This window comes from Eumetopias jubatus, unplaced genomic scaffold (assembly GCF_037043125.1).
Source record: "Eumetopias jubatus isolate StellerSeaLion01/CBP00866 unplaced genomic scaffold, mEumJub1_p1.0 scaffold_6, whole genome shotgun sequence".
NCBI classification, from domain to species: Eukaryota; Metazoa; Chordata; class Mammalia; order Carnivora; family Otariidae; genus Eumetopias; species Eumetopias jubatus.
In genome coordinates this window covers 34,642,581-34,669,976 of record NW_028274812.1, presented here as the reverse complement: position 1 = coordinate 34,669,976, position 27,396 = coordinate 34,642,581, and the positions used below count along the sequence as shown (strand labels likewise).

At 38.5% G+C, this 27,396-nt stretch overlaps 1 protein-coding gene and 1 pseudogene across 1 annotated transcript in view; both read left to right on the top strand.

Annotated features, from left to right (window-relative positions):
• The window catches only part of LAMA2 (laminin subunit alpha 2), a 468,253-nt gene that overhangs the window by 318,260 nt on the left and 122,597 nt on the right, over positions 1 to 27,396 (top strand). Inside the window, exons 34-37 of the mRNA XM_088023741.1 lie at positions 3,010 to 3,152; positions 6,772 to 6,870; positions 22,082 to 22,193; positions 27,233 to 27,395. Coding sequence (XP_087879867.1) covers positions 3,010 to 3,152; positions 6,772 to 6,870; positions 22,082 to 22,193; positions 27,233 to 27,395 — 517 coding nt within the window. The remainder of the gene's footprint in view (positions 1 to 3,009; positions 3,153 to 6,771; positions 6,871 to 22,081; positions 22,194 to 27,232; position 27,396) is intronic.
• Positions 13,251 to 17,880, top strand: LOC114225643 (lysine-specific demethylase RAD23B pseudogene; annotated as a pseudogene).

Here is a 27,396-nt window from a genome sequence, read left to right as displayed (position 1 = left end):
TGAAAGCAGAAAATGCTGAACCCCTTGAAGCTGAGGCTGACGAGTCACACAGTATTCCTCTGACACACTCTTTGGGTCAGAGTGTGTCATAAATCCAACCCAGATTTAAGGGGAGGGAAATAAGGCTCCACCTCTTAATGGGAGAACAGGAAGGAAGTGGTGACCATTTTTAATCCACCCCAGAACTGAGCATTGCCCTTATCTGGTCAGTGACCCATCTGTGTTGTTTCTTTCTTGATAACATCTCTTATCTTTTTTCTTCTCATCCCTTCCTCCATTCCAATAACTCTTTCCTGAGTCGAAACTGAATTACCTCAAAACAAACAAAAACCTGAATTACTTTATGTGGGTATCATAACAGCCATATCCCGACATTACTCAATCTCTGCCTCTCCAATCACAAGACAGTTTTCTCTTACCATTGTTTTTATTCTGTTCTCCTGTTCCTCACATATCTGTGTTGTTCTCCATTTCCTATCTCATTATCATGTTCTCCCATTTAGACACTTCCTGTTTGACCATTCTTCTCTCCTTCCCTTCCTCCCTCCCTCCCTTCCCCCCTCCCTCTCTCTGTTCTCTCCTTCTAACACTCTGCTCTTCTCCAAAATATTTTTGCTCTTCTTTCACAAAGATAGTCGTAAGCACATATTTTTTTACTATGTTTACTGTGTGTAAGACACTATGCTAAACACTGTGACCAAAGGTTTTTAAGATCTCTTCTCTGGCATGGAAGAAGTAATATATAAACAAAGTAATAAGGGAGCTCATACACACATGAGTGTTAAGATAACAAGACCAAGGGAATGCAATAGTGATTGCTGGAGACAGTCATTTCTGAGTCATCATGGCCTTCCCCTCCGAGGAAGTACCACTTAAGCCCTCGACCTGAATATCCAGGAGCCGCATAGGGGAAGATGGAGGGAGAAGTACCCGAGGCAGAGGAGACAAGAAGCAAAATGACGACTTTCATCTTTAGCATTGAGCATCCCTAAAGCTTACCATCTGCAATGGTGTCTCTAAACCCTAGCTGTATGATGGGATCCTCTGTAATCTAAAAATCCTGACGCCCAGGCCTTACCACAGACCCAAGAAATCAGATGCTCTGAAGGTGGGGGTGGGAAGTACCTGGACATCTGTATTTTATAAATCCCCATAGGATTTTAATGTACAGCCAGGTGGCTGTCTTTTGTGATTTAAGAAAATTCTTCAGATGATTCTGAGACCCACTAGCGTTTGAGAACCAGACTGTGTTCTGATGTTTAGACAGAGTCAACTCGGCACCTAATTATGTTGCTGGTTGTGTTTTCTGTAAATGTTTCATGTAGACAGGTGTGTTAAAGTTTCTCAAGCACTCCCATTGAACTGGGAGCAGGAAGACACAGCGCTCTGTTGTTTTCATTGAGTTTCCATGTAGAGCAAATTCCCTTTCTTTCCGGTTAGCAGAAGAGGAAGAGAATACAGCTCTAGTTCCACACTTGGGCTCCTGCCTCCAAAGCCTCTTTGTTCACTCAGCTGGTGAAGCTCCTGCAGGGGACACTCTACAGTTGCAGGTATCACCTGTACAGAGCTGATTTACTGAAAGCCCTGCTGGGGCAGTTGAATCCCTGTGAAGGGATCTTGTAACTCACCTTTAACTGCTGTCCTATCAAAAAAATCACGCTCTGTACTACTTCTCTTTGTTTACAAGCTTTAGTTAGTAGCTTTTTCTCCATTAGGCAGCTCAGGGGAGTGCTATTTTAGAGGACTAATTAAATTCTTGCCAATTTGGGGCATGGTCCAAAGCTACTCCAAATCTTGGTATTTGCCATGTTATGCATTTACCTCTCTTCTCATTGTGCATAGTTTTGATACCTCTTTCTGCTGAATATATGCTAGAAATGATAACTGTCTACATGAATGCATATCATAAATATGGTAATACATGCTCCTTGGCATGGAGAAGCTACACCTCATTGCTCTGTTGCAAAGGGTTAAAAAAAAAAAAAAGGAACTAAAAACTTCAAACTGAATATGTATATATTTAAAATCCTACAAAATAATTCATGTATTTTCATTTTAGAAATTCTACTGTTTATGAAATTAATCTAATAATGAAAAAACCATCCATTTTTTTTCTCTCTACTAACTCTACCACCAGCCCCCTTCCACCCCTCCAAGCTTGAATACTCCCTCTTTCTAATTATCGAAAAGATTATACATAGAATATTAGCACTTCTGGCTACTTACGGAATAACATTTTCCTGGCCCTTAGCAATTATTTATCCGCAAGGCTGGATGAGGTTAATTAGCAAAGCAGGAATTTGTGGGAGTACATGTAATGATGGGCGATAATGTGTTGAAAGGCTAAAGAGGAAAAGTTGGCAATTAAGGTGGTAAGTAAGTAAATAAATACATACATATCATGAGCCAAAGAAACACAAATTATAAAAAGTTCTTTCTTTTGACTTCTCTTTTTTAAAAATTATTCTTTTCCGTAGTTGTCAAGTGGAAAAGTTGTACAAATTTGGGATATGCAGCCTACATGGTACCGTGAAACATGGGGAGACCCCATTGCTCTAGACACTCTCCAGTGCACTGCAGTAGAGCACATTATTTGCATACAGTTTTAGACATGGGAGCATGTTTTATCCTCTAGTTACAGAGGTCCTCTAGATTGCTTATGGGGGAATTGCTGGAACATTCATAATGTTATATCCCATTCTTACCTCTCGTACTTCTGTTATATGCTCGTTCCCCTCAAAATCCATTTGCTCCTCCTCTTTGGTTCCTCAACTTACGTCCCTGTCCCTATTTCAGCTTCTGGCCAACAGGCATGTCTGCTCTCCTGTTGTTCTTTTCCTCTTTCTTCCAACCGTGATCCGTTTGAAAGCGTTAATTATCTAAGATGAGTAGCATCATCTCTTGCGGAATTATACGTGGGCCATAAAATATTTCATAGCTGAAATCTTTGAACATCTGCCTGGGATGTTTAACAGAAGTAAATATTCTATGTCATTTCCCCTTTCACAGTTTGTGGTGATGAATGCACAGGCCTTCTTCTCGGTGACTTGGCTCGCCTAGAGCAGATGGCCATGAGTATCAACCTCACTGGCCCACTACCTGCCCCATATAAAATGCTGTATGGTCTCGAAAATATGACTCAAGAACTAAAGGTAGGTTGGAGCAGTCATGGCAAGAGCCAGGGAAAAGATGACAGAAGCTTCCCAAGGGGTAGTGACCAGAATTAGTAAATCTTCCCTTCACCCCAAATCAAGGCAAGCAACCAGGAGGAAAATTCAGAGACTTTCTAAACCAGTGTTTTTCAAATTTGAGTATTAACTATAACAGACTGCTGTTAAGGGAAAGTGGCTTATGTACCCTCAGTACTTGGCCTAAATCAGCTTTATTATGTTATTTAAATATGTACAAACATAAAATCAGGTATAGTTCCTATACTTACAGCTCAATAAAATCAAAACACATTAATCCTTACAAAAGCCTAAAAAACACTAAAATTAAAATTAAAAACATTAATATAAAATAACAGATGATTTTTGCTGAGAGCAAATTGCTGCTTGCAACGAGAATATGACCCTGACTACTTCCACACAGGTTCTTTCATCAGTATGTATATTACATATAACTCCTACCATTCTACAGTATGAACTACAGAGCCCCTTGCAAGGGGTCCTAAAATGACATTTGGCATTACTTGACAAGGTCACATGATTTACGTGTTCAATCTGCCATACGATCAGACATGCAAGCAGAAGTAGGCACTGAGATCAGATGGCCATATCCATCTCTCGGGTGCCCGGCCTGAGTTCCAGAAATGCTTACATTAACATTTAAGTTTCCTGTCAAAATGAAAACACAAAATTAAAACTTTGTACTAGAGAGCTAGCAGAACTTTGAAAACACTTCAATGAGAACTAATTTGAAAAACACTATTCTAAAACATTGTTAAAACTTTCGGTAGTGGGTGGGAGAGGAGGAAATGTTAAGGAAATTGGGACTTCCTCTGATAACAAAAGATGGAAAGTGACTCCCGATTCACTATCCGTCAATGATCAGGTACTTTTGGAGAAATTCTGGAATGTTTCGGTATTGCACCTGGTTCCCTGGGAGTTTCATGACTCCTACACTGTGGTCACTACCCTCAGGAAGCTTACAGTCTATGTGGTTAAAGCAATAATTTAACAATCAGGATAATCATCATGTATTTTATAAATTTTTGACTTACAATATTGTACAAAGATTGGAGAAACAGGTAATATTCGGAGAAACCAGGGAATGCATTATTAATGAGAGTGTAATTTGTGCTGGAACTTGAAGAATAGACACAATTTAATAGGCAGAGAAATGTTGGCAAGGACTGGAGGAAAAATCTAAGATTTATTCACTAGACAATGGCAGATACTCTTCTAGGGAGTATATTCTGTAATCTGGACCATGGCCTTCAAGGCAAGTATTATTATTCTTATTTTCCAGAAGAGGGAGCCAATAATGATGACAGCAAAAATAACTAACACTTATTGATGAGTATCTCTGTGCAAAGCAATTAACTGACTAAAGTCTTACATGAATTATCATACATAAATCTTCTAGAAACTCCAAGAGGTAGGAAAGAAGTACTGTTTTTTTCAGGTAGGGAAACCAAAACACAGAAAAGTTAATGTGAGACACAAGATCACATGGCTACTAAATGCAGAGCCAGGATTTGAGTAGAGGCCCTATGACATTAGGACTGGGGAGAATGAAACTACCTTTGTCAAGCTCAGAAAGAGAAAGTAACTTGCCTGGAAAGGCCCAGCCCAGCCTGCCAGCGATAAGGCCTCCCTGGCCCTGGGCTCATACGCCTTCCTTGAGTCGAAGAAGAGAGTGTGCGAGCAGAGATGGAGCTGTGAATTCACGGGGCCTCTCTGTCCGACACGAGAAGGCAGGCATGTTCATAAAAGATAAGGCTAGAAACGTGAGTGGGTCAGGGTGATATGAAGGACAACCTTGAAAGCTAGACAGAGGAATCCGAGTTTACCTTGTAGGCCTCATATTCAGAAATAGGAGTTTTAATGAGGAAGATGCTGACTGGTGATTTTCCTTAGTCCCCCCACCCCCACCCCATCCACGATTTCAGTTACTCACAGTCAACCTTGGTTCACAAGCAGATGATTCTCCTTCTGACTTGTCATCAGAAGGTCAATAGTAGCCTCATGCTATGCCACAGTGCCTCATTATATAAGTATTTCATCATTTTACATCATCACAAGAAGGGTGAGTACATTCCAGTAACGTATTTTGAGAGAGGGAGAAAGTACATTCACATAATTTTTATTACAGCATATCTTTATAATTGTTCTATTTTATTGTTGTTAATCTCTTACTGGGCCCAATTTATGAATTAAGTTTTATCCTAGGCTCATATGCAGAAGGAAAAACAGTATATCGGGGTTCGATATTACCAGCAGTTTCAGGCATGTACTGGGGGTCCTGGGACATAGCCCCCACGGATGAGGGGGACTACTCTGCACGGGATGAATACAAAGAAAGGAGATTGAACTAGAAAAGCAAATACTTCAGTAGGACGTAAACCGTTTTGGAAATACTACATAAGCACTGGATGAAGTAGCAAAAGGCCCTAATGGAAGAGCTTTTAATCTGTGGCCACTACCTGAGCCAAGAGATACAGTCCTCTACCTCCTGAGGGCTGGCTGAGTGTTGGTCAACACCACCTTGATTTTCCTTCAGTTCCAGTCTTCCTTGATTCTGGGTTTGTGTCCTTCTTCAACAATTTATTTAATACCTGGATCCTTGGGATCCTATTTTGATATTTTAAAATGGTAAGCAAATTATTTTACCTCCCTGTTTGTTTCCTCTCCCTGTGTCCAGCCAGAGACAGCTGAGAACAGAGTTGTGTTTCTGAGCTCATTGCAACAAGGGACACTGCCCACCATGGGGCATGTGGGTGTGTCTCCTTAAGAAGGTCATAGAAATGACTGAGTATTGGGTTTGTGCTGGGTGTTCTGGGGCAGCTGTAAGAAAGCAGGGGTTTGGGCTGGGTTGGGTGCTATTAGGAAATGGAGGTAATGGATTATTCTAATGAATCTTATGGAGAAGGAGGGAAGAACACAGGGAGGCTAAAGCTGTAATGACCAAAGGTCACTCAGATTCAACAGCAAATGGATTTTTGGTACCTTTGAGACCATGGCTTTGCCTGTGCTTAGACAAGATTATGGAGTGGTCTTGTTTTCTTTCATTCATCACTGTCACAGGGTGACCCTGTCGAATGTTACTGTTCTGTGACATTGACTGTGTTCAACAGAAGAAAATGGCCCCTCTGTGAGTGCCTTACCTGGCCCCTCCTCTCTTTCTAACCTGTAAACTGTATCTCTGTTGGTTGAAATGGGAGCCTTGAACAATCAGAGTTCATCTTGACTCTACCCCTTACTGGCCATGTGATCTTGGGCAAGTTTTAACTTTCTTAGAGCCAGAGTCTCCGCAGACACAAAACAAAATAACATTTACCTCATAGAATTGTTGTAAGAATTAAGTGGGGGGAAAAAAAGCCTGGCACGTTGTAATTTTTCAATAAATGACTGCAATTTGCATTGCTTGCCAGGATATTTTGCGTAGCACTGCATATAAATGTGCCCAGTTGAAATGGTTTATCTTACCTTTGAAGGCGAGATGGTGAAGTACTTTGTATAAAAAGGAAAACTGTTGTGTTAAATGTGCAACCCCATGATCACTGCAAAACCTTTTACTAAAATGTATGTGGAATGACATCTTTTTCAGCACTTGCTCTCACCTCAGCGGGCCCCAGAGAGGCTCATTCAATTGGCAGAAGGCAATCTGAACACGCTCGTGTCGGAAATGAATGAGCTTCTGACCAGGGTAAGTTGGGAGGGTCATGAATCTTCTTATAGCAGATAGATTATGTGTTTTAAGGAAAATTACATCAAATTTCTGAAGTGCAAATATTGTTGTTTCTAATTCCCAATTTGGTTCATGAAGTAGATGCATTTTGACTTGCTACTTCCGCCTCAAATAAAATCCTGAAACTCAGTAGCATCAAAGGAAGTTGTGATGCTTGGGCAGTGTCAAGGACAAGGGCTAAAAATATCAGAGTGACAGTATATTTTGAAAATTCTATCCAGTCACACATAAAAGTTTTTATCAATTTTGAATTCTAACAGCACTGTCTTTGACTATGTAAGGAAAAAGAAAAACAAATGAAAATACTTACAGACGCTTTGATCTCATCACGGGATATTTGCATTTGTATAGAAATCAGTCTAAATCAGTATTCCCACACAAAAGAGGAAATCTTTATTGTGAAAATCCAAAGCATTTAAGACACTTTGAAAAGTTAGAATGTAAAGTCCGTGTTGTAAATTTATCAGACTTTTTAAGGAATTGGGTGTTTTAAAAAAACTACAAGAAGGTCAAGTTTCTTTTTACTGTTAGAGGATGAAGAAAACAACACAAAGTCCGCCATCTTGTGGCCAGAAAAATGCATGAGCAGAGAACTGGCCTGTCATTTAGGGATCTAGTTAGATTTTCTAAGAGCTTTAAATGACAACAAATATTGGAGCTAGAATGTTCTTACATATTATCTAGTTCATTTTTTGTTTGTTTGTTTAAGAAGAGATACCTCAGGTCGTGACAATGAAAAGAATTACCACTGGCCATACAATTCACTAAACTCAGGGACCTAAGTAGAACCCAGTCTCCAGATTCCCATTGGTTCAGTAATCTTTCCACCTCACATGCACGCTGCTGGTTTAGGAAAATTTCCACAGGGAAATCAAATCGGCTTCTGAGCACATAACACTAAACAATGGCCCTGAGATTACAAATAGCATATGAAACGCTTTTTCAGAATCTAGTACCAGCTAGATATAGAACGGTTTCTCGCCAGTTCTTGTTCGGTATTAATTAGATCAATAAGTACATTTATCTCATATTAATTTAATAGCTAATAACTTTGTATTTGCTATGTAATTACAACTAAATAAGAAATTTTAAACTGGTCATAGCAAACAAAGTAAACTCAATTCAGTAAGTATGTATGAATGTTCACCCAAGCTAAGTGTTTGCAGATGAAAGATATAAATGAAGCCCAGTCTTTGTATTCAAGGAACTTCGGTCTAGTGTGTGTGTGTGTGTGTGTGTGTGTGTGTGTGTGTATATGATATCTATTTAGATGTGTGGAGGGTAATGTGGGACAGCTGCATGCAAATATATAATAAAACATGAAATAAAATAAAGGAACAAGAAATGTACCTGAGAAACATAAATGGAATGATTTAATCTCCTTAAGGGTAATTAGGGAAAATTCCATGGAACAGGAGGCATTTCATTTATTCATTCATTTTATTAATACTTACGGGGCAGCTACCATGTTCTAGGTACTCTGTCAGAATGCCAAACACGGGGAATAGAGGGATAAAGCAAAACTGACACAAGCATTCTCTCATTGATCTGATTAGAGCCTAATGATCTCAGCCTAGAAACACAAGAAATATTTTACTAGGAAAGTCAGACCTTTATTATGTCTTAGCCTGCATCTTTTCATCTCTTCAGCAGACTCTCCCATACTGAATAAATTTTTCAAAATAGACTGCATATATTAGAGAAGTTTAAGGTTAAAAGCAAAGTTGATTGCAAAGTATGGACGGTTCCCATATACCCCCTAACCCTATACATACATAGCTTCCCCATTTTTAACACCCCCACCCGCAGAGTGGTACATTTGTCACAATAAATGAAGCTACACTGACAATCATTACCATTCAAAGTTCATAGTGTACTGTGTGGTTCACTCATGGTGTTGTACATTCTTTAGGTTTTGAGAAATGTTTAATGACATGTCTCCACCATTACAGTATCATACAGAGTAGTTTCACTGCCCTAAAAACCCTCTGTGCTCCACCTCCCTCCCTCCTCTCAAACCCCTGGCAAAGTGATCTTTTTACTGTCTCTATAGTTTTGTCTTTCCCAGAGTACCATATAGTTGGAATCATACAGTATGTAGGCTTTTCACATGGACTTCTTGTACTTAGTAATATCCATTTGTTTCCTCCATGTCTTTTCATGGCTTGATTTGCTCATTTCTTTTTTAATGCTGAATAATATTTTCCATTGTCTGATTGCACCACAGTTTATTTATCCATTCATCTACTAAGGGACATCCTGGTTGCTTCCAAGTTTTGGCAACATGAATAAAGCTACTATAAACATTTGAGTACATAAGTTTTCAATTCATTTTTGTAAATACCAAGGAGCTCAATTAGTGGATCATATAGTAAAAGTATGTTTAGTTTTGTAAGAAATCACCAAACTGTCTTCCAAAGTGGTGGTACCATTTTGCATCTCACCAGCAATGAATAAGTTTCCAATTGCTCCACATCCTCACTAGCATTTGGTGTTGTCAGTGTTTTGAATTTTGACCATTCTAATAGGTGTGTAGTTGTAGCTCCTTGTTTTAATTTACAATTCCCTAATGATATATGATACTGAGCATCTTCTTACATGTTCAATTGCCATCTGCATGTGTATCATCTCTGGTGAGATGTCTGTTTAGGTCTTGCGATGGACTGAGGGTTTATGTCCCCTCCAAAATTCCTATGTTGAAATTCTAACTGGCAGGGTGATGATAATAGGAGGTGAGGCCTTTGAGAGGTGATTAGGTCGTGAATGTGGAGTGCTCATGAATGGAATTAGTGCCCTATAAAAGGAACCCCTAGAGAAGAGAGATTCTTTTCCCCTTCCTTGCCTTATGAGGGCACAGTGAAAAATGGTACTAGAAAATAAGTCCTCACCAGACACCAAATCTGCTGGGGACTTGATCTAGCACTTCCCAGTCTCCAGAATTATGAGAAATAAACTTTTGTTGTTATAAGCCACCTAATGTATAATATTTGGTTATGGCAGCCCAGATGGACTAACACAAATCTTTTCTTATTTGTTTTTTATTTGCGTTGTTTTCTTATTATTAAGCTTTAAGAGGTCTTTGTATATTTTGGGTCCTAGCCCTTTATCAGATATATCTTTTGCAAATATTTTCCCCCAGTCTGTGGCTTGCTTTCTCATTCTCTTGACAGTGTCTTTCACAGTGCAGAAGTTTTTAATTTTAATGAAGTCCAGCTTATCAATTATTTCTTTCATGAATTTGACTTTGGTGTTGTATCTAAAAGTTGTCACCATAGTCAAGGTCGTCTAGATTTTCTCCTATGTTATCTTCTAGGTGTTTTATATGTTGTATTTTACAATCAGGTATATGATCCAATTTCAGTTAATTTCAATACTATTTTAAATAAACTTGTTATTTTAGAATAGTTTTAGATTTACAGAAGAGTTATAAAGGTAATATAGAGATTTTCTCTATACTCCATACCCAGTTTCCCCTACTGTTAATTTCCTGGTATGGTATGTCTGCCACAACTAATGAACTAGTATTGATCCATTATTATTAACTAAAAACTGTACTTTATTCAGATTTCTTCAGTTTTCACTTAACATCTTTATATTATTCCAGAATCCCATTCAGGATACTGCACTACATTTAGTCATCATGTCTTCTTAGGCTATGGACTGAGATTTAGACTTTCCTTGTTTTTGATGATTTTGATAGTATTGACAAGCTCATGTATTTTGTAGGATGTCCCTCAGTTGGGGTTCATCTCATGTTTTTGTGATAAGTATAGAGTTATGGGTTTTTGTGGGAAAGGCTAAAGAAGTAAAGTATCATTTTTATCATTTTATCATTTTTATTACATCAAATTAAGAACCCATGCAATCCATATGTCTTATTATCTTGATTACCTGGCTAAGGTAGTGTTTGCCAGATTTGTCCACTGTAAAGTTATTCTTTTTCTAAGACCATTTTTATCTGTGCAGCCTTCAGATTTTATAACACAAAAAGCCTAGAAATAAGACTAATGAAAGCAAAGATCTCTTCAATGAAGTGAGGATGAGGAGGAAATGAAAATCCTCATTTATTAATTAACCTTGTCTCTATCACATTTATAATTAGAAACATAACTATCATGGAGACCGTAAATACTCAAGTCAACATGATCAATTCTTCCCCTGTGGTCATGCTGCATGATAATCAAAAGGTGAATTGATACATATGGAATCATCACTAGAAGGCTAGATGACTGAAATATCCAATAGTATCAGCCTAAGACCACCAGTACCTTTATCTCGTGGCCATGAATGATCCAGCATTGGGACCACAGTCTGAGAAGTGTGGTAGCCATGACTTTCATGGTTACATTAGAGGAGACAGTGCCTTAAACTAGGAGCCCACATGGGAATTACTTGGGGCCAGGTCTCACTCCCAAAAGTTGTGATGTAATTTGGTCTAAGGGGGGCAGTAAGTGCACTGGGATTTTCAAGAGCTCTTGGGATGATTCTGATGTCAGCCAAGGTTGAAAACTACTGTGAGCTTACAATCACCTGATAATTCCAGCTCCCTTCTTTCAGGGAAGCTTATAATCACCTGATAATTTCAGCTCCAGTTGTTTCACTGGTACAACCAGTCTTTTTATGCTCCTTTTTTTCTGCTTTGTTGGCTGACCAGTTGATTTATGACTAACGCATTCTTTAGATTTGTTAAAGCATTTGGTGAGTCTCATCCTACATAGCTGGTGTAGGTGCTTGCCTTTTCTCCTACAAGTGCTTATATATTTTATGCTCCTTTTTTCATGGAGCAATCTAGTTCTCTAATAACCTGTGGTAAAAAGAATCATATTCCTCCCCAAACTAACACTTAACATGCATTTTATATAATTTATAGCACAAATATTACATAGGCAAAATATTACATAAGCACACATCTCTTTCAGTGTATTTTGGCTTATTGCCATTTGATTTCCCTCTTGAAATATAAGTTTCTTGAAACATAGGAATCATATTTAGCATATTTGAACTGTCCTACAATGTGTGTGAATACCGAGATGCTTTTTGATGCCAACTCCATATATCTCCATACCTACTGTTCTTAGCTCCCTCTCCTGTTTCACAGCCAAAGTTTTTGAAGGCTTTGGAGACAGGTCTGCATTCTCTTCTCACTCCACTGCAATTTAGATTTCCTCTCCCGGCTTGCTACTAAAGCTATTTCTAAAAGATAACCAATGGGCGCCTGGGTGGCTCAGTTGGTTAAGCGACTGCCTTCGGCTCAGGTCAGAGTCCTGGGATCGAGTCCCACATCAGGCTCCCGGCTCAGCAGGGAGCCTGCTTCTCCCTCTGACCTTCTCCCCTCTCATGCTGTTTCTCTCTCTCTCTCTCAAATAAATAAATAAAATCTTTAAAAAAATAAAGATAAAAGATAACCAATGACATGTTGGTCACTAAATCCAATGAAAACTTAATTTACTTGAACCCCCTGTAGCAATTGCCATTTTTTTACCCTTCTTTCCTTCTTCACATATTCTCTGTCCTTTTATTCTCAGGCTCTTACTCTGCCCATCCCTTAAAAGTTGGTTTTCTTGGGGTACAGTCATCAATCTACATCTTTTCTCATTTGTAAATTCTTTCTTTGGGCTTTAATTGCTGAAGATTCAAAAATCTGTATTTTCAAAACAGACTTTATTCTCCGGCTTCAGTCCTAGAAACCTAGCTGCCGACAGGACATCTAAAATTAAACTCATCATCTTCCTCTTAAAACCCATACTTTTTTCTGTTTAGAGCATCTTAGTGATCTGTCCTTCAATATGTAGCCAGTTCTGCCCCCCAAAAATGAATGAGTTACCCTTTACCTTCATTTTCAACCCAATCCAATTCAGTTTCCTTGTATGACCTCTTTCCAAGCCATCTCCAGCTCCAACCAATTATTAATCATGTAACAGAGTAAACTCTCCAAATCACAGACCTCATCATTCGCTCTCCTTCAAACTCTGCAACAGCTCTCCATTTGGTGTAGTGTGACATATGACGCTCTCACATTGTGATCTGACTCTTGCTTAACTGCCCAGCCTCATCTCTCCCCAAATTCGCGGCCTGGTTATCTGGACCCTGATGCATTTAACATATAAGCCAGAAAGCTAGAAATTTTCCTCAGTCCTTCTTCTTCTTCACTGTACTCCCACTTATTCAACCCATTATCAAATGCAGGGGGTTGCTCTTGTATAGATCTCCTCCCCGCTCTCCAACTCTCATTCCATCTCCATAATCTTTAGTTTGGAATTACCACATGGGTTTTCTAGCTACTCCCTCTGCTTTTACTCTTGTTTTCCTTCCACTCTGTTCTCTACAGTGTAGCCAGAATGCACTTTTGCTATTCCAAATCTGAAGATGTCACCCGGGTGCTTAAACTCATCCTCCAGCTTCTCGTTGCTCTTAGGTTAACGCTTCCCATCCTCTTGTTGGCCGCATCTCCTGCCACCTGTGCTTCTCACCATCTGCACTCCAGCCATACAGCCCTTCAGTTACCTCATCCCACCGCAGAGCCTTTCCACAGGTTTTCTTTAGCCTTTGAAGTAAATCACCTTCTCCTGTATCTTGTTAACTTCTATTCATTCCAGTTCACCTTTCAAACCTCAGCTCATGGAACGCTGCCTTAGGGAGACATTTTAGGTGTGATGAGACTCCTCTATAACTGTCTTATACCACTGTGCTTTTTCTTCAGTTTGTAATTATAAATTTATTTTCATGATCACTCAACAAATACATCTCTACTCTACCAGACTATAGGCTCCAAAAGGGCAGGAGGTATGTCCTTTAATTTTTTTTTTCTCACCACAGTATCACCAATATCATGCACACAGTAGTTCAGTAATTTGTTTAATTAATTAACTGTGAATAATTTAAAAATAGCATTTGAACAACTAGATAAGAGGTAGAAAAACTCAAAATAAGTATTGATTTTTAATGTCTCTAAAATACACTAAAATCAGGCATATATTTATAATATTCAGTTGGATGTTTTACTTCCTTTGATAAGCATCTTCTAAATGTTTATCCATAAGGTGAGAATGTTATGTAATAGACTAAACTATATAAAATATCAAAATTGAGCTTTATTTTCATTGTCTTTTACTGCCTATTTAAAATCAAATTTAAATAAAAATTACTTCTAAAATGATGAAACTAGTTTTTAAATGATTTAAGTGCCAAAAATATTGTATGTTTATCTTATTCATAGTGTTAAGAGGTTTAAGTTTCCTACAATGTTTTTTTTTATTTCTATTACATTTTAAAAGAGAGAGAGAATGTAAAGCACATCATACTTGTTTGGTTTGGGACTCTGAAAACTGACGCCTGAAATATTTAGGGAGAAATTGTAGAGAACTCACTTATTACCATTCCAGAGAGCCACTTGGCTTCTATCACTTTCCTTGTGTGTTGTCTAATGGCTTGCCTGAGGACTCCTTCACTGACACTTAGATATACAAAACTGGTAGTTTTTGAAGATGACCCTTGAGAATATCGTATAAATGATTAGATCTGAAATTTAATTTTAGCAGGAAGCCATATAAGTCTGCAAGTGCAAAAGTGGATGGCATCTAAGCAATGTTGTCTATTCACTAGATTTGCCCCATTAGATTCTAGTTTTAACATAAAGAAGGCAGAAAATGAAAGACACTGGTAATATCCAACCAAGAAAATTATGTGCAGGTTTCAAGAGGCACAGTGAGAACTGCTTGAGCTAAAGCAAGAAAGTAACAGCTACATTGTTCAGAAGTAAATTAATGCATGCCTAATGGTAATGCATGCTGCCTAATATAAATACTCTAAAAAAAAAAAGGAAAAAGGAAAAAAGGAAAATAGAAGGAAAAAATACCTAGTTTAGTGAACTTGAATGTAAAAAAAGTAATCAAAAGTAAGAGAGAAACACAAGGTACAGCTTAAGGCATCATTTAGAAGGGAATGCTGGAAAGATTGTAGAACTGAGGTAAGAGGATGTAAAAATAAGAAAATCAAAGACAGAGAATCAAAGGAAGATTGTACGGCATAGTAGGATAAATGAGAAGACATTTGTCAAATACTCAAAGGACAAGATAATAGTGAATAAGAGGGAACATGACAAAGGGATGGAATGGTAATTTAATAAAATGCAGAATAGAAGAACTAAACTGGATCAGACAGATAGCTCCTATCATGTAGCATTTAGCATTCATCTGTAACATTATCAATAGCCTGTCCTGGGTAAAACTGATTGTCGTGAATTTCACCATGATACCACTATCTATCACTACTCCCTATAGGTGATAGTGCATTTGTCATAGGCTTCCTTTATGGAGTCTCTCATGGGTGGTTTTGACAAGGGTGACTTTTCACCTTAATTACTGTGTAATAAGACATGACTTTTAAAAATGTGTCTATATGATGTTCTGCTATGGATTTTTAAATATGTTAATTTACTAAAGCCTAAAGGTGATACACTTCAAGTACTACCTAAGCTCAAGCAGTGTCCCTCCTCCCACTCAGAATGCTCAAATTTTCATGGATTTTCCTATTCTTCCTGGATATTAGCATAATATAAATTAGTGCTTGATACAGACAAAATATAAAGCTGTGAGAAAATTTGTGTTTTGCCCCCAATTCCCTGTGTGTATGAGTTCAGATGAGTCACTTAACCTCTCCATACCTTCATTCTCATCAGTGTAAAAATAGGGATTATGCCCTCTGTGTATCTTTAAAAGCAGGAAGAGTAAATGAGACACAAGAGAGTATTACAAGCCCTTCTGAACACACATATCAATCCAGGATATGGTTGAGCCTGATTCTGTAACCCATCTTTTGGAGCACTAACACCATGAATCAATGCCTTTTTGGCAGGAACCTCACATTTCCTCCTCTTCTGGAACATGGCCGAGAGGGGCGGCTCTTCTCATTTCTGCAGGGGAAGGCTACCTTCTTCCTCAGGAAGCACTGTGCTAGCCCTAAAGAGTCCTGCCTCCTCCCAAACCCAGTCCTGCCTGCATTATTTGGCGTGTAAGTGCAGGTTAGTTTTCAATGACCGTGAGGCCAGTGACAAGAATGCAGTGTGGTTGGGATTGAGGGGTCTCTTGCCTGGCTCTCTTCCTAAGCACTCAGCTGCAGCTCTTGAGCACAAGCTTCCCATTAGGCTCTGAAAAATACCCAGAAACTGCCCAGCCGTCTACATTCACTGGCAAGCCTAGCACTTGGCAGAAGGCCAGTTTGCATGGTATTGGGAAGGCATAGAGATTTTTTTGTTTGTTTCCTTCAACAGGTGTTGGAACGTCACAGGGATTTATAGTTGGTTTGATGATTATTATACCAGCTAATCACTCAATATCTACTATGCCTGGCACTCTGAGGAATAAAAAAAATAGACATAAAAAATTAAGACATAGCCTCAGCCCCAAGGACAGAGATTAGATAGAAATGGCAAAACACCTAACAAAGTAACTACCCGACAGAGTCATGAATGGTGGTAATGATAGTTGTTTTTAAAAATCTAAGAAAGGGTCCTGCCTCCATGGCCATCTGGCCTGCTGCCTGGTGGCACCAAGTAGGTTACCCCACAGACCCTCCAGCAACAGGACTGACATTGACCCCAGGGGGACGATGAAAACACTGAAAGAGAAGGTTGAATCTGGAAAGGGGGAAAGATGTCTTTCCTGTAGCAGGTCAAAAATTAATTTATTCCAGCAAAGTCCTCAATGATGATACTGCTCTAAAAGAGTATAAAAGTGATGAAGAAACCTTGTGATGGTTATGGTGGCAAAACCTAAAGCTGTCACAGCACCAGCACCGATCACATCCTGCCAGGGCACCACCATTAGCTCCTCCATGACGTGGGCTGTGGCTTGAAGCCCCACTCCCACACCTGCACCTGCCAGGGCCACAAAAACAAGAAAACCCTGCAGAAAAGCCAGCAGAAATGAATGGTACATCACGAGAGTCTTCTTGGCCAAACCCTTTTGAAGACGCAACAGGTGCACGTGTCACAGGGCAGTCTTGTGAGAATGTGGTAACCGAGATCATGTCAATGGGCTATGAAGGCCAGCAAATGACCACAGCCCTAAGAGCTGGTTTCAACTACCCTGACAGAGCAATAGGGCATCTTTCTATGGGAACCCCAGAGAGAGAAAGTCGGGCTGTGGTTGATCCCCTCCCCCAGCAGCTAGGACGGGGGCTCCTCAGTCTTCAGTGACTGCAGCTGCAACCCTACAAGTTCTGGAGAAGACCCCTTGAATTCTTACGGATCAGCCTCAGTTTCAACAGATGAGACAAATGACTAACAGAATCCTTCCCTGCTTCTGGCATTGCTGCCAGAGGTCAAGAACATTCTCAACTCCGGCAGCAAATTAGCCAACCCCAGGATCATTTGATTCTGGTGTTAAATGAACCAGTTCAAGAAGCAGGTGGTCAAGGAGGAGGGCATGGAGGCGTGGGGGCGGAGCTGCACAAGCCGGAAGTGCGCCTGCGAGATACACTCAAGGAACACCTCAGGACTGAGAAGCCGTAGAAGGATGAAAGGCACTAGGATTTCCTGAAGGACTTGTGATACGAGCAAAGTTTGCTTGTGAGAAGAATGAGAACTTGGCTGCCAATTTTCTTCTATAGCAAAATTTTGATGAAGATGGAAAGGGACTTCTTTCCTCATATGTCACAGCAGATCATCACACTGCATTCACCGGACTGTCTCAGATGACTTGGGCTCATAGGCACAATAGGTGGTATCAGGTAGAAGATGGTTGGGGGTGGGGGTACAGGGCAGGGATCAATGCCCACATGTCTGCTGCATTTAGCAGATGCCACAGTCCGCATAGTGTGTAAAATATTATACAACCCAAAGTCAGATTTTGCAGGTCTCTGTTTCTTCTATAAAACATGAGGTAACTTTTCCTAGGTTTCACTTTTTCTTTTTCTTTTCTTTCTTTTTTTTTTTTTTTTTAGTGTATTGAATCCAAAAATTTAGTGTAACGCCCTGCTTCACATTTCTTTGACTTAACATTGATTTCAGAATGTTATGTAGGGTACCTGGGTGGCTCGGTGAGCGTGGGACTCTTGGTCTCAGCTGAGATCATGATCTCATGGGTTGGGAGATCAAGCCCGGCATCCAGCTCTGCATTCAACAGGGAGTCTGCTTGAGGTCCTCTCTCCCTGCCACTCCACCTGCTCACAGGCATGCTCTCTCTCTCTCTCAAATAAATAAATCTAAAGAAAAGAATTTTTGCTCCCTGGAATCTACAGTCTCTATTTTGGAGCAACACTGGATAATGGCTTTGTGAAATTGAAAAAACAGTTGGAGCAACTATAAACAGAAATGCCAAATTATTGACTTATTGTTGCTGCTTCATATAGGTATAAAATTAATGTGTAAGAAAGCCCATTCTCTCAAGTTAAATACCTGGGGAGGGGGAAGGAGGAGAAAAGGGGAACATTCTAAAATGAAAATACTGTTATTTGAAAATTTTTTGATCACTGGGGCGCCTAGGTGGCTCAGTCGGTTAAGCATCTGCCTTCGGCTCAGGTCATGATCCCAGAGTCCTGGGATCGAGCCCCGCATCGGGCTCCCTGCTGGGCAGGGAGCCTGCTTCTCCCTCTCCCACTTCCCTTGCTTGTGCGCTCTCTCTCATTCTGTCAAATAAATAAAATCTTCAAAAAATTAAAAAAAAATTTTTTTGATCATTGATCATGTTAGACATCCTTCTAACATGATTGGAGGAACTGCAAGAATAGGTAGAGTTATCTTCCTGTTTATGTTTTTTGGTTTGTTTGTTTCTTGGTTTGCTTTGGGGAAAAAATTGGTAGGTGTCTAATTACTGTTTACTTCATTATTGTGTTGCAGTAAAAGTTTTAAAATCACCATTGCATGTTTATTTTGGAAGTACCCCTTTGTGAGAGTGAGAATTTTGGGGCCAACGGAGAAATGCAGCATTCACTCTGCTTCCCCTTCCCTCAGCAGAAATGTGTTTATCAACAAGTCACCAGTTCTAACTGCCGCCTTTCTTTAAAGCCAGAAAATGCTAATTCAGTTCAGAATTAATGCAAAGGTTTCAGAACTGGGTTTCTGATGTTTGTAAATATTTTTCCATATTAGATAAGAATGTATGACCATTGATGTCATTAGGATGATATTACATTCAAAAAGAGAAGGAGGAAAGAAGTATAATACAGAATCTTTCATTGCATTGAAAAGACTGGTGAAGTCTTTTAGAAGAATTGGAAGATGCAACTGCAAAAGTACTTTGGAAAATATACAATCAAGATATCTCATGGCGTATTAAAAGAAAAATTTTAATAGGAAAGAAAGAAGAAAAGAAAAGAGAAAAAAAAATCTAAGAAAGGAAAGCATAAGCCAAAATGGTCAGGGGTGGCTTCACAAAGAAGGTTGAGTTGGAACTGACTCTTGAAGGCTGGATTTATTTTGGATAATTGGAGAGGAGTTAAGGAACAATAGTATAAACGAAAGCCCTTTCTGGGAGTGTTCATAGAAAGGTAGGCAATGAGAATGGTAATAAGGTCGGCAAGATTCACTAGGTAATTGCTTAATCATTTATTGAACATTCATTCAATATTTGCTCTCAATGAGGCATCACACTAGGAGCTGGATATAAAGTGATGAACAAAACAGACCAAGTCCCTGCTCTCTTACAGCTTACCTTTTAGTCAGGGAGATAACCAACAAATAGGGGAGCCATAAGTAATTCTAAAATGCATGGTGTTATGAAAAAAAAATGTTCTGTGGAAAGTCTGGAAACCTGGCTAGGTGCCCTAGAAATGGCCACACCTAGAAGGGACACTGAAACTGAAAGATGAAAGATGACAAATGACAAGGATCCATCCATTGAAAGGACAAAGGGAAAGTTTATTCCAGGCAAAGACAGCAGGATCTGAGAAGAGCCTAAGAAGGAGAGAGTTTGGCATATTTCACATACTAAACAGAAGCCGGGGAGGTTGATTGCACAGGGTCTTCATGATAACTCTTTTAACTTGTTTCTTATCATGGGTCATGTAGAATTCTTGACATCTTACTATTGGAGTGCTCCTATAATCAGTACCAAGTTTGTTAATGATGACTCTTACATGTTGCTGTATAAATTAATTAAGAAAGAAGAATTAAAGGCAGTGGATGGAATCGTGATCATCCAGAATTTAAAAGAGACAGTGTATCAATATATATTTATTTTTAAAAATTAAATGCGGGCACCTGGGTGGCTCAGTTGGTTAAGCGACTGCCTTCGGCTCAGGTCATGATCCTGGAGGCCCGGGATCGAGTCCCACATCGGGCTCCCTGCTCAGCGGGGAGTCTGCTTCTCCCTCTGACCCTCTTCCCTCTCGTGCTCTCTATCTCTCATTCTCTCTCTCTCAAATAAATAAATAAAATCTTTAAAAAAAAATTAAATGCTTTAGGCTATGAGCCAGAATTGGTAGCCTTTGTTGTGTGAATATGTAAGTTATGATCTTTTAGTAATATAGATAAGATACTGATAAAGCAAAGAATAAATTTTAAGTTTAAATCATAATGTACACTTCCTGTGTGGTAATACAGTGCTGGTAATACATTAATAATTAAGATATTGAAAATGACCATAATGTGGATCAAGTCCCTTAGTAAAGTCTGTGATACGTGAAAATAGGAGTGATATTGTAGAGTACAATCAAGTCCAGGCTAGACAAACATCTACGACAGCTTAGAAAGCCAACATCTTAAGCAGCTGACTTCAGTAATTTTAACATTTAAAATGTTATAGGTATGTGTATATGCATGTGGTGTGTATATGTAAAAATATTGATTAGCACCTTCTAAATAATTTTATATATTTACTGCAGACTGTTAAGAGGGATTTTTAAAACTTCCAGTGGATCTTATCCTTTCATCCTTTTATTTGTGATGGTAACACTCACAGGTTGAGAAATTAGTTGATGATAGTTGGACTTTATATTCTACCTTTTATGTAAAACCTTGAAAGGGGTCGTGAATTAAACCTCTTACTGTCCCCTGGGAAATCACAAAATGCAGTATAATTTCTATAGCATCTCTTACTGTATTCTGTGTTGGCCAGACATTTAGTTCTATTTTAATTTCTATCTAAAATTCTCTTATGTGTAAAAAAAAAATTTTAGAATCTCTGGGCATGTCTAGAATGCAAACACTCTGGTACAGGATTATAGATATTAATACTCTGCCAATTTGGACCTTTTTCAAATTATTTTAAGGCAGTTTGTGATTCTTTGATTCATTATCTGTAGTTAGATTATCCCTATCTTTTTAGTAAAAAAAAAAGTCCTATTTATTAGCATATGTTCATGCATAGAAAAATGACCTATACCCCTATTTCAAGGTTCTCTAAACTTTATAGTATCTTTTAAGAAACTCTGAATATTACATATGACATTTTTATTTGACTAAATATAACCTATCTTAACTGTGAACACATTGAATGGATTCCTTTGTGTCAAGTGGCATCTTTAATGTGAATGAAAGTGCAAATGTGTGGCGATATTCTTTGGGGGCATGAAGCTATTTGTGGAGTTGTTTTATTGTGTTGACAATGATGTATGGTACTGTGATTAACAGCTGTCTTTTCTGGTGATGACATATGGGAAAAGTTATCATTTATTCTCTTCAACGGTTTCCTGGCATCTTTAGAGTGTTATAAAACAAGCATTTACTACTGAGTAGCTAAGCATTTCTCCCTCTTTGTTTCTTTAATTAACGTATTGATCTAGACTGCATTTATAGGATCAAGCTTATTGAGACAGACTGCCTGTGCCTCCTCAAGAGATCATTGCTACGCTCCACACTTTTTCGGTAAATAAAATATGGACAAAACTGCAACATGTGGAGGCTGAAGAATCCATTAAATACTTTTGGCAACTGTACCTCAAAGATACTTCAAAAATAATTGTGTTTTATCGCTTCTTCTATGTCATTGCATAAAGCAAGGGTTTTAAAAAGCCCAAATACAACTCTCTGATTTCCATTTAATGGAAGAAGTAATAAAGTTTAATTGTATACTGGAGCATGGGGTGTCATTTCCAGTATATCTGATCAATAATTCATCGATTCCCTTTGGCTCAGAGTTATATTTGAAAGAAAATGTAGCCAGTGGGAGCTTATCTCGCTGTAGCTTCATCATCTCAATTAATTATGCTTTTCCTGAATTTGGATCATTAGGCTACCAAAGTGACAGCAGATGGCGAGCAAACTGGACAGGATGCTGAGAGGACCAACAGGAGAGCAGATTCCTTAGGAGGATTCATTAAGGAGCTTTCCCAGGATGCAGAAGGTATTAGAATCATTTAATTTAATCATTATGTCTCCCACCAGAAAAATAGAAAAAGGGATTACACAGGACTGGAATTTCTCCAGTAAGAAATGCCCTTTCTCAATCTGAGGGTTGGCTTTTGAAAAGTACTTTGGTTGGGGTAGTCAAGGGCATTATCTGCCAAGCATCTCCAATCTACAGTGTTAAGTAAGGGATAATAGTCAGTGAATTAGTCATTATGAGTGCAGCGTCATGGTAAACTGAATGCAGTCCCTTAGGAATGCCTTAATTTTTGAGGAATGACTATTATGAGTAAATAACCAATAAACTTATGCTTTTGCTATTGTTTGTATTCAAAACTATTGAAAAGATTAATTTTTTAAAAAGCTAATTTTATCATTCCACTCTACATTAAAGCAGCACTCTAATTTCGCAAAATGGCTTTTAAAATACTTGGTGCTGTTTTTAATGAACATCTGTTGCTTGGAGTCTGGACTTGCTACCTTACCAGAAGCTTCACTGTATCTAGTCCATCATTCTCTAGGAATTAGTGCTTGGCATCTGCCAATCTGATTTAGGATCAAAGTGGAAGCTATTTGGGAGCTAAACCCCAGATTAAGAACTTAAAGAAAACATAAAAAACCCAAAAATCTAGATCTTAAGTGTCTGTCTGTTATAATACAGTAAACATGCATGCAGGCTTAGAAAGTAGGAAAAATGTTTGGGGTTTTTTTCTCTTAAAAAATAAAATATTTTTATTGCTTTACAGTGTTACGTGTTTTAGATATTTTGCTTGGAAATACAGCCAAATAAATCAGAACATGAGATAACCTTCAAGGCAGATCCTAACAGGTAATTCTTAGGAATCACTGGCCAAAAAGAGACAGAAAACTCCCAAAGATTCCCCACTGCAAGAAGCAACAGCATTTTAATCTGAGGCAAAACATGTCAGGACCTGAAACAGAAGTTACACCTACCAGAAAATTCTTAACTAACTCATTATGGTTTAACTTCTGCTAGATGGAGTTTTTTGTGCTTTTCCCGGTTTTATTTTCCATTAATGCGACTTGAAGTGTTCTCCACCCAGCACTCCCTCCACCCCACAAAAAAAAAAAAAAAAAAAAAAAATCCCATTGCAGGTAAAACAATTTCTGCCTGGATCCATGAAGGCACTGGTCAATAACCCAGTAATTTTCCTTTTCCTTCTACCTCAATCTCAAACACTCAATACTTAGAGCCGATCCTGGAAACTTATTTTGAAATCATTCCAATCAGATATTCGTGCATAAGAATAAATGCTGATCCATGTTTTCAACAGACTCCAACATCAGCACTGCTCACGTGCTCGCTCTCTGCAGTGTACCCACCACCCAGTCTGTGCACCACACAAAGGCACCAGCAGGGGGCAGGTGGAGACGAGATTTTTGTCCAGGTTTTGCTCATCACCCACAGTCCGTCATCCATCAGAGAAAAGGGTTATGTATCATCAAAGGTGTCTCCCATTCTCTAAATTGTGCATCCATCAGGCAGTCTGGTTGTGTCTGTCCAGACAGGACACCTTTTTCCTAATTTACATGAAGGTCCATGTGGGATAGCTGTGATCCTGTACCCGGGAGAAATGTGGACACTGCTCCCTTCTTCCGGCAGCTACTAATGTAAATGATAACACACATGATATGCACAGCCCTTAGAAGAGAACTTTGGTAAAATTAATCCAACTGTTAAAATTTCCTGAATGTTTAAATTTGAATATGCCAGAAGTAAACGAAATCTTGACTAGGATGTTTATATGTACTACAAGTCTTGGCAGTTCAGGAGATTTTTTTTTTTTTTTTTTTTTTTTTTTAAAGAAAAGGAAACTCACCAAAAGCCTTAAGTAGGTTATACGACATATCCACACCCATTTTTTTCTCTTAGAACTACACTAATTGGGGATAGTATCAGTACTTTGAGGTTTTATTAGTGACAATAAATTGCTGCGGGGAAAAATGAATTTGTTAGCCTGGCATTTGTCTAGTTCAGTTTTATTTTTAGTTGGGATACCTTACTCCCCCTATCTTCCATTATAAGTCATGGTCTCTTCCTAGATAATCACGGTCTATTAATCTAGGGCATTCTTATCTCCCATTAATTTTTTAAAATCTTTGCTATGACTCCTGATTAGATCACAAATACTCTATATTTCATTCCATGAACTATTAGAATTAATGAGCAAATATATATATGTATACATGTATGTATACATATATATAAACAACTCATTAATTACCATATGTACTGACATATATGAGGACTTAATAAATGCTAAACACCTTCTTTCCTGTTTCTCAGGTCACAGTAGTATTTGTCATTCATGATGAATTTACCCATCAGAGCATATTTTTTTTTTTGGTTCAGTGTGAAAAACAACTTTGTTTTTCCTGAGGGATTAATGTATTTGTATGTTACAGATCCTGTATACTTGTTAAGTATCCCTTTTTTATCCCCTGCTTTGCCTTGGCTACTGAGATACTGTCTACTAAGATGTCTTCTGATTTACATTATTTTTTATCTTTACTCCATCTCCTTTTCTGTTAATTTTATCTTCTTTTAAAGATATTTCAAAACTACTTAAAATTTCCTTTGAAATAAAGTAGAAATAAATAAGTAAATTTCAGAGCTATCTTAATGTCATAATTATTTTCAATTCTGTTGAAAATGTACTGAACTGAAAGTGCTGATAGTGTATACCTTTGAATCTAAGAGACTAAATAACACATTCGTCTTTAATTTAAAAATATTCAGAGAATTTCCAAATTCCATATATAGAAGGAATGAAGCAATCACATCTCTTCTATTAAAATGATGCTTTCTTTTTTAATGCAGTATCTCTACAATATCTCTACTGTCATTTTTGTGTGCCTTAATAATTTCTTCTAGTTGCTTACATATTACTTTCATTTAAAAGAAATGATGTATACGTTCCAAAAGGTACAGCCATCTTTTCCTTTCCTCTCTCTTGTATCATGCTTTTTCCAGCAAGTTCTTCTCTGCAGAAGTTTAGTTTTGAGAATAGACCACAAGTGAGGCTATATCTCTCACATTGCCCCTTACAACCACCTGGGCCCAGGACCTAAATTCAATGAAATTTCAAAAGCTCATTTATATATTCACTTAATAAAAGAAAAACATACACCTTTGGCAAGTTGAAAAGTGGGATTTATTAATGCAAATGAGGTCAGTGGTTAGTTACATAATACAATTAGTTAAAGTCAACATACAGGCAGATATGCAGTCAGACCAAAGGAGAGGTACCACAGGGAAGGCCAAATCTACAGCCTTTCCTGAAATCTAATAAGTATAAACCTTACATTTTAACCATTGGCATTCTGCCATAGTTCTCACAAAGTCTGCTGGATCAAGGAGCTTTCCAATTAATCAGTCCATGGTCACTATTGTTCCTTAACAAACACAATGCAGCCTAGGTGATAACTTAGCAACAGTAGTGGTGGGATCTTGAGAAGGTTCTTTGGTATATGTCAAAGTATGACTATGAGTAGTTGACCAAGAAAGAGCCACCCTCACCAACTTCTAGGAATATGGCACCTGAGCAATAATTTCTACCACAGGACTAGGAATGGCCATGTTTGTTCTTTAAAACAGCTGATTCAAATCGTTCTGCAGATTATGACTGTGGGAATAAGGGGTTGACAGCCGCAACTTTCTGACTACCTTGATCATGAAAAGAGAATTTGAAAGATGAATTTTGGAAAGGGTAAAATTCAAGATTGAAACCCAATTCCTTCTGCTAAACCATGATTTTCAAACTCGGGCATACAGCAGAAGCCCCTAGGGGGCTTGTTAAACCACAGATTGCTGGTCCCCTACCCCCAGAATTTTTAGATCAATAGGTCTGGGGTAGGCCCTGAGAATCATTTCAGAACCAAGGTACTAACCCACCATGTCACACCCTTCATGGTGGCTGTTTGGCCTGTGTGCACCTGTTACAGGAACTTGGAGTAACTGTTACTCTTGGGACAGCTCCAACCAGTGTTAATCAGAAAAGTTTCTCCAAGAATAGAAGTGAATTTTCAGGATTCTTTGCCTAAAGACATCTTAGGATATAGCACTGAATAGTAGAAAATGTCTCTTAGCCAACCCCAAGCTTCATTCTAGGGATGTTCACAGATGATATTACAGAAATAAGGGTTTGGCACACAAGAGTTTGAGAAACATCTCCCTCCAACTTGTTGAGTTAATGCGCCATAAAACACACTTCAGGAGAAGTTGGCCTAAAACTAATGGTAGAACTACATAAATGTTTCAACTCACCAGTTTTTCAAACTTTTATTTGACAGAATTCTTTTTTCAAATGAAATCTTGCCCAGGACACTAACCTATCAAATAGATACTTGACAGAATAGACATTGTTTGTAGAAAACCTGAAGCACCCAGAGAATCCTAAAATTCCAAAGAGCACAGTTTGAAACTTTATTCAATGCATAATAAACACAGACTGTTACAATGGATGTTATTGCTAGAAGGCAGCTTTGAGCCCTAATCTATAACCCTCCTCCCAAAACCAGAGCTTCCTCCCTCATTCCTTTTAACAAATGAACATAGAACTGTGTGGAAGAACAAGGGCAGGTTTGTTTTCAGAGATCTCATCACTGAGAGTTTTTCTATACCGGGTATTTTCAAATTTGACTGAATAGGACTGTGTCTTAGCAGCAGCGCAGACCTTATATTTTCATCTTCCGAGGGCTATGCTTCGTGTCTCATTGTTTACCTCTGACCTGAAGAAGGTTTGGGCCATTTCTTTATTTACATTTTTTTCCCTTGTGAGATAGAAACACCATGCTTTAATTACTGTGCCCCCCAAAAGAAATATGATTGGAGAAATATGTCACCTTTCCCTGTTTGTTATGGATCATTATTAACTACCTCTCTGTTCCCAGCAGGAACACCCGTGGCAAACTACATTTCATTTGGAGATCATGGGGAAGAGCAGATGCTTGGTGCCATTATTGCATGTGGCACTTTTGTTTACTAATTTACAAAATTTGTCTTACCCCCTGCAGCTGTAAATGAAAAAGCTGTAAGACTAAATGAAACTCTAGGAACTCAAGACAAGGCCTTTGAGAGAAATTTGCAAGGGCTTCAGAAAGAGATTGATCAGATGATGGCAGAACTGAGGAGAAAAAATCTAGATAAACAAAAGGAAGTTGCTGAAGATGAGTTAGTG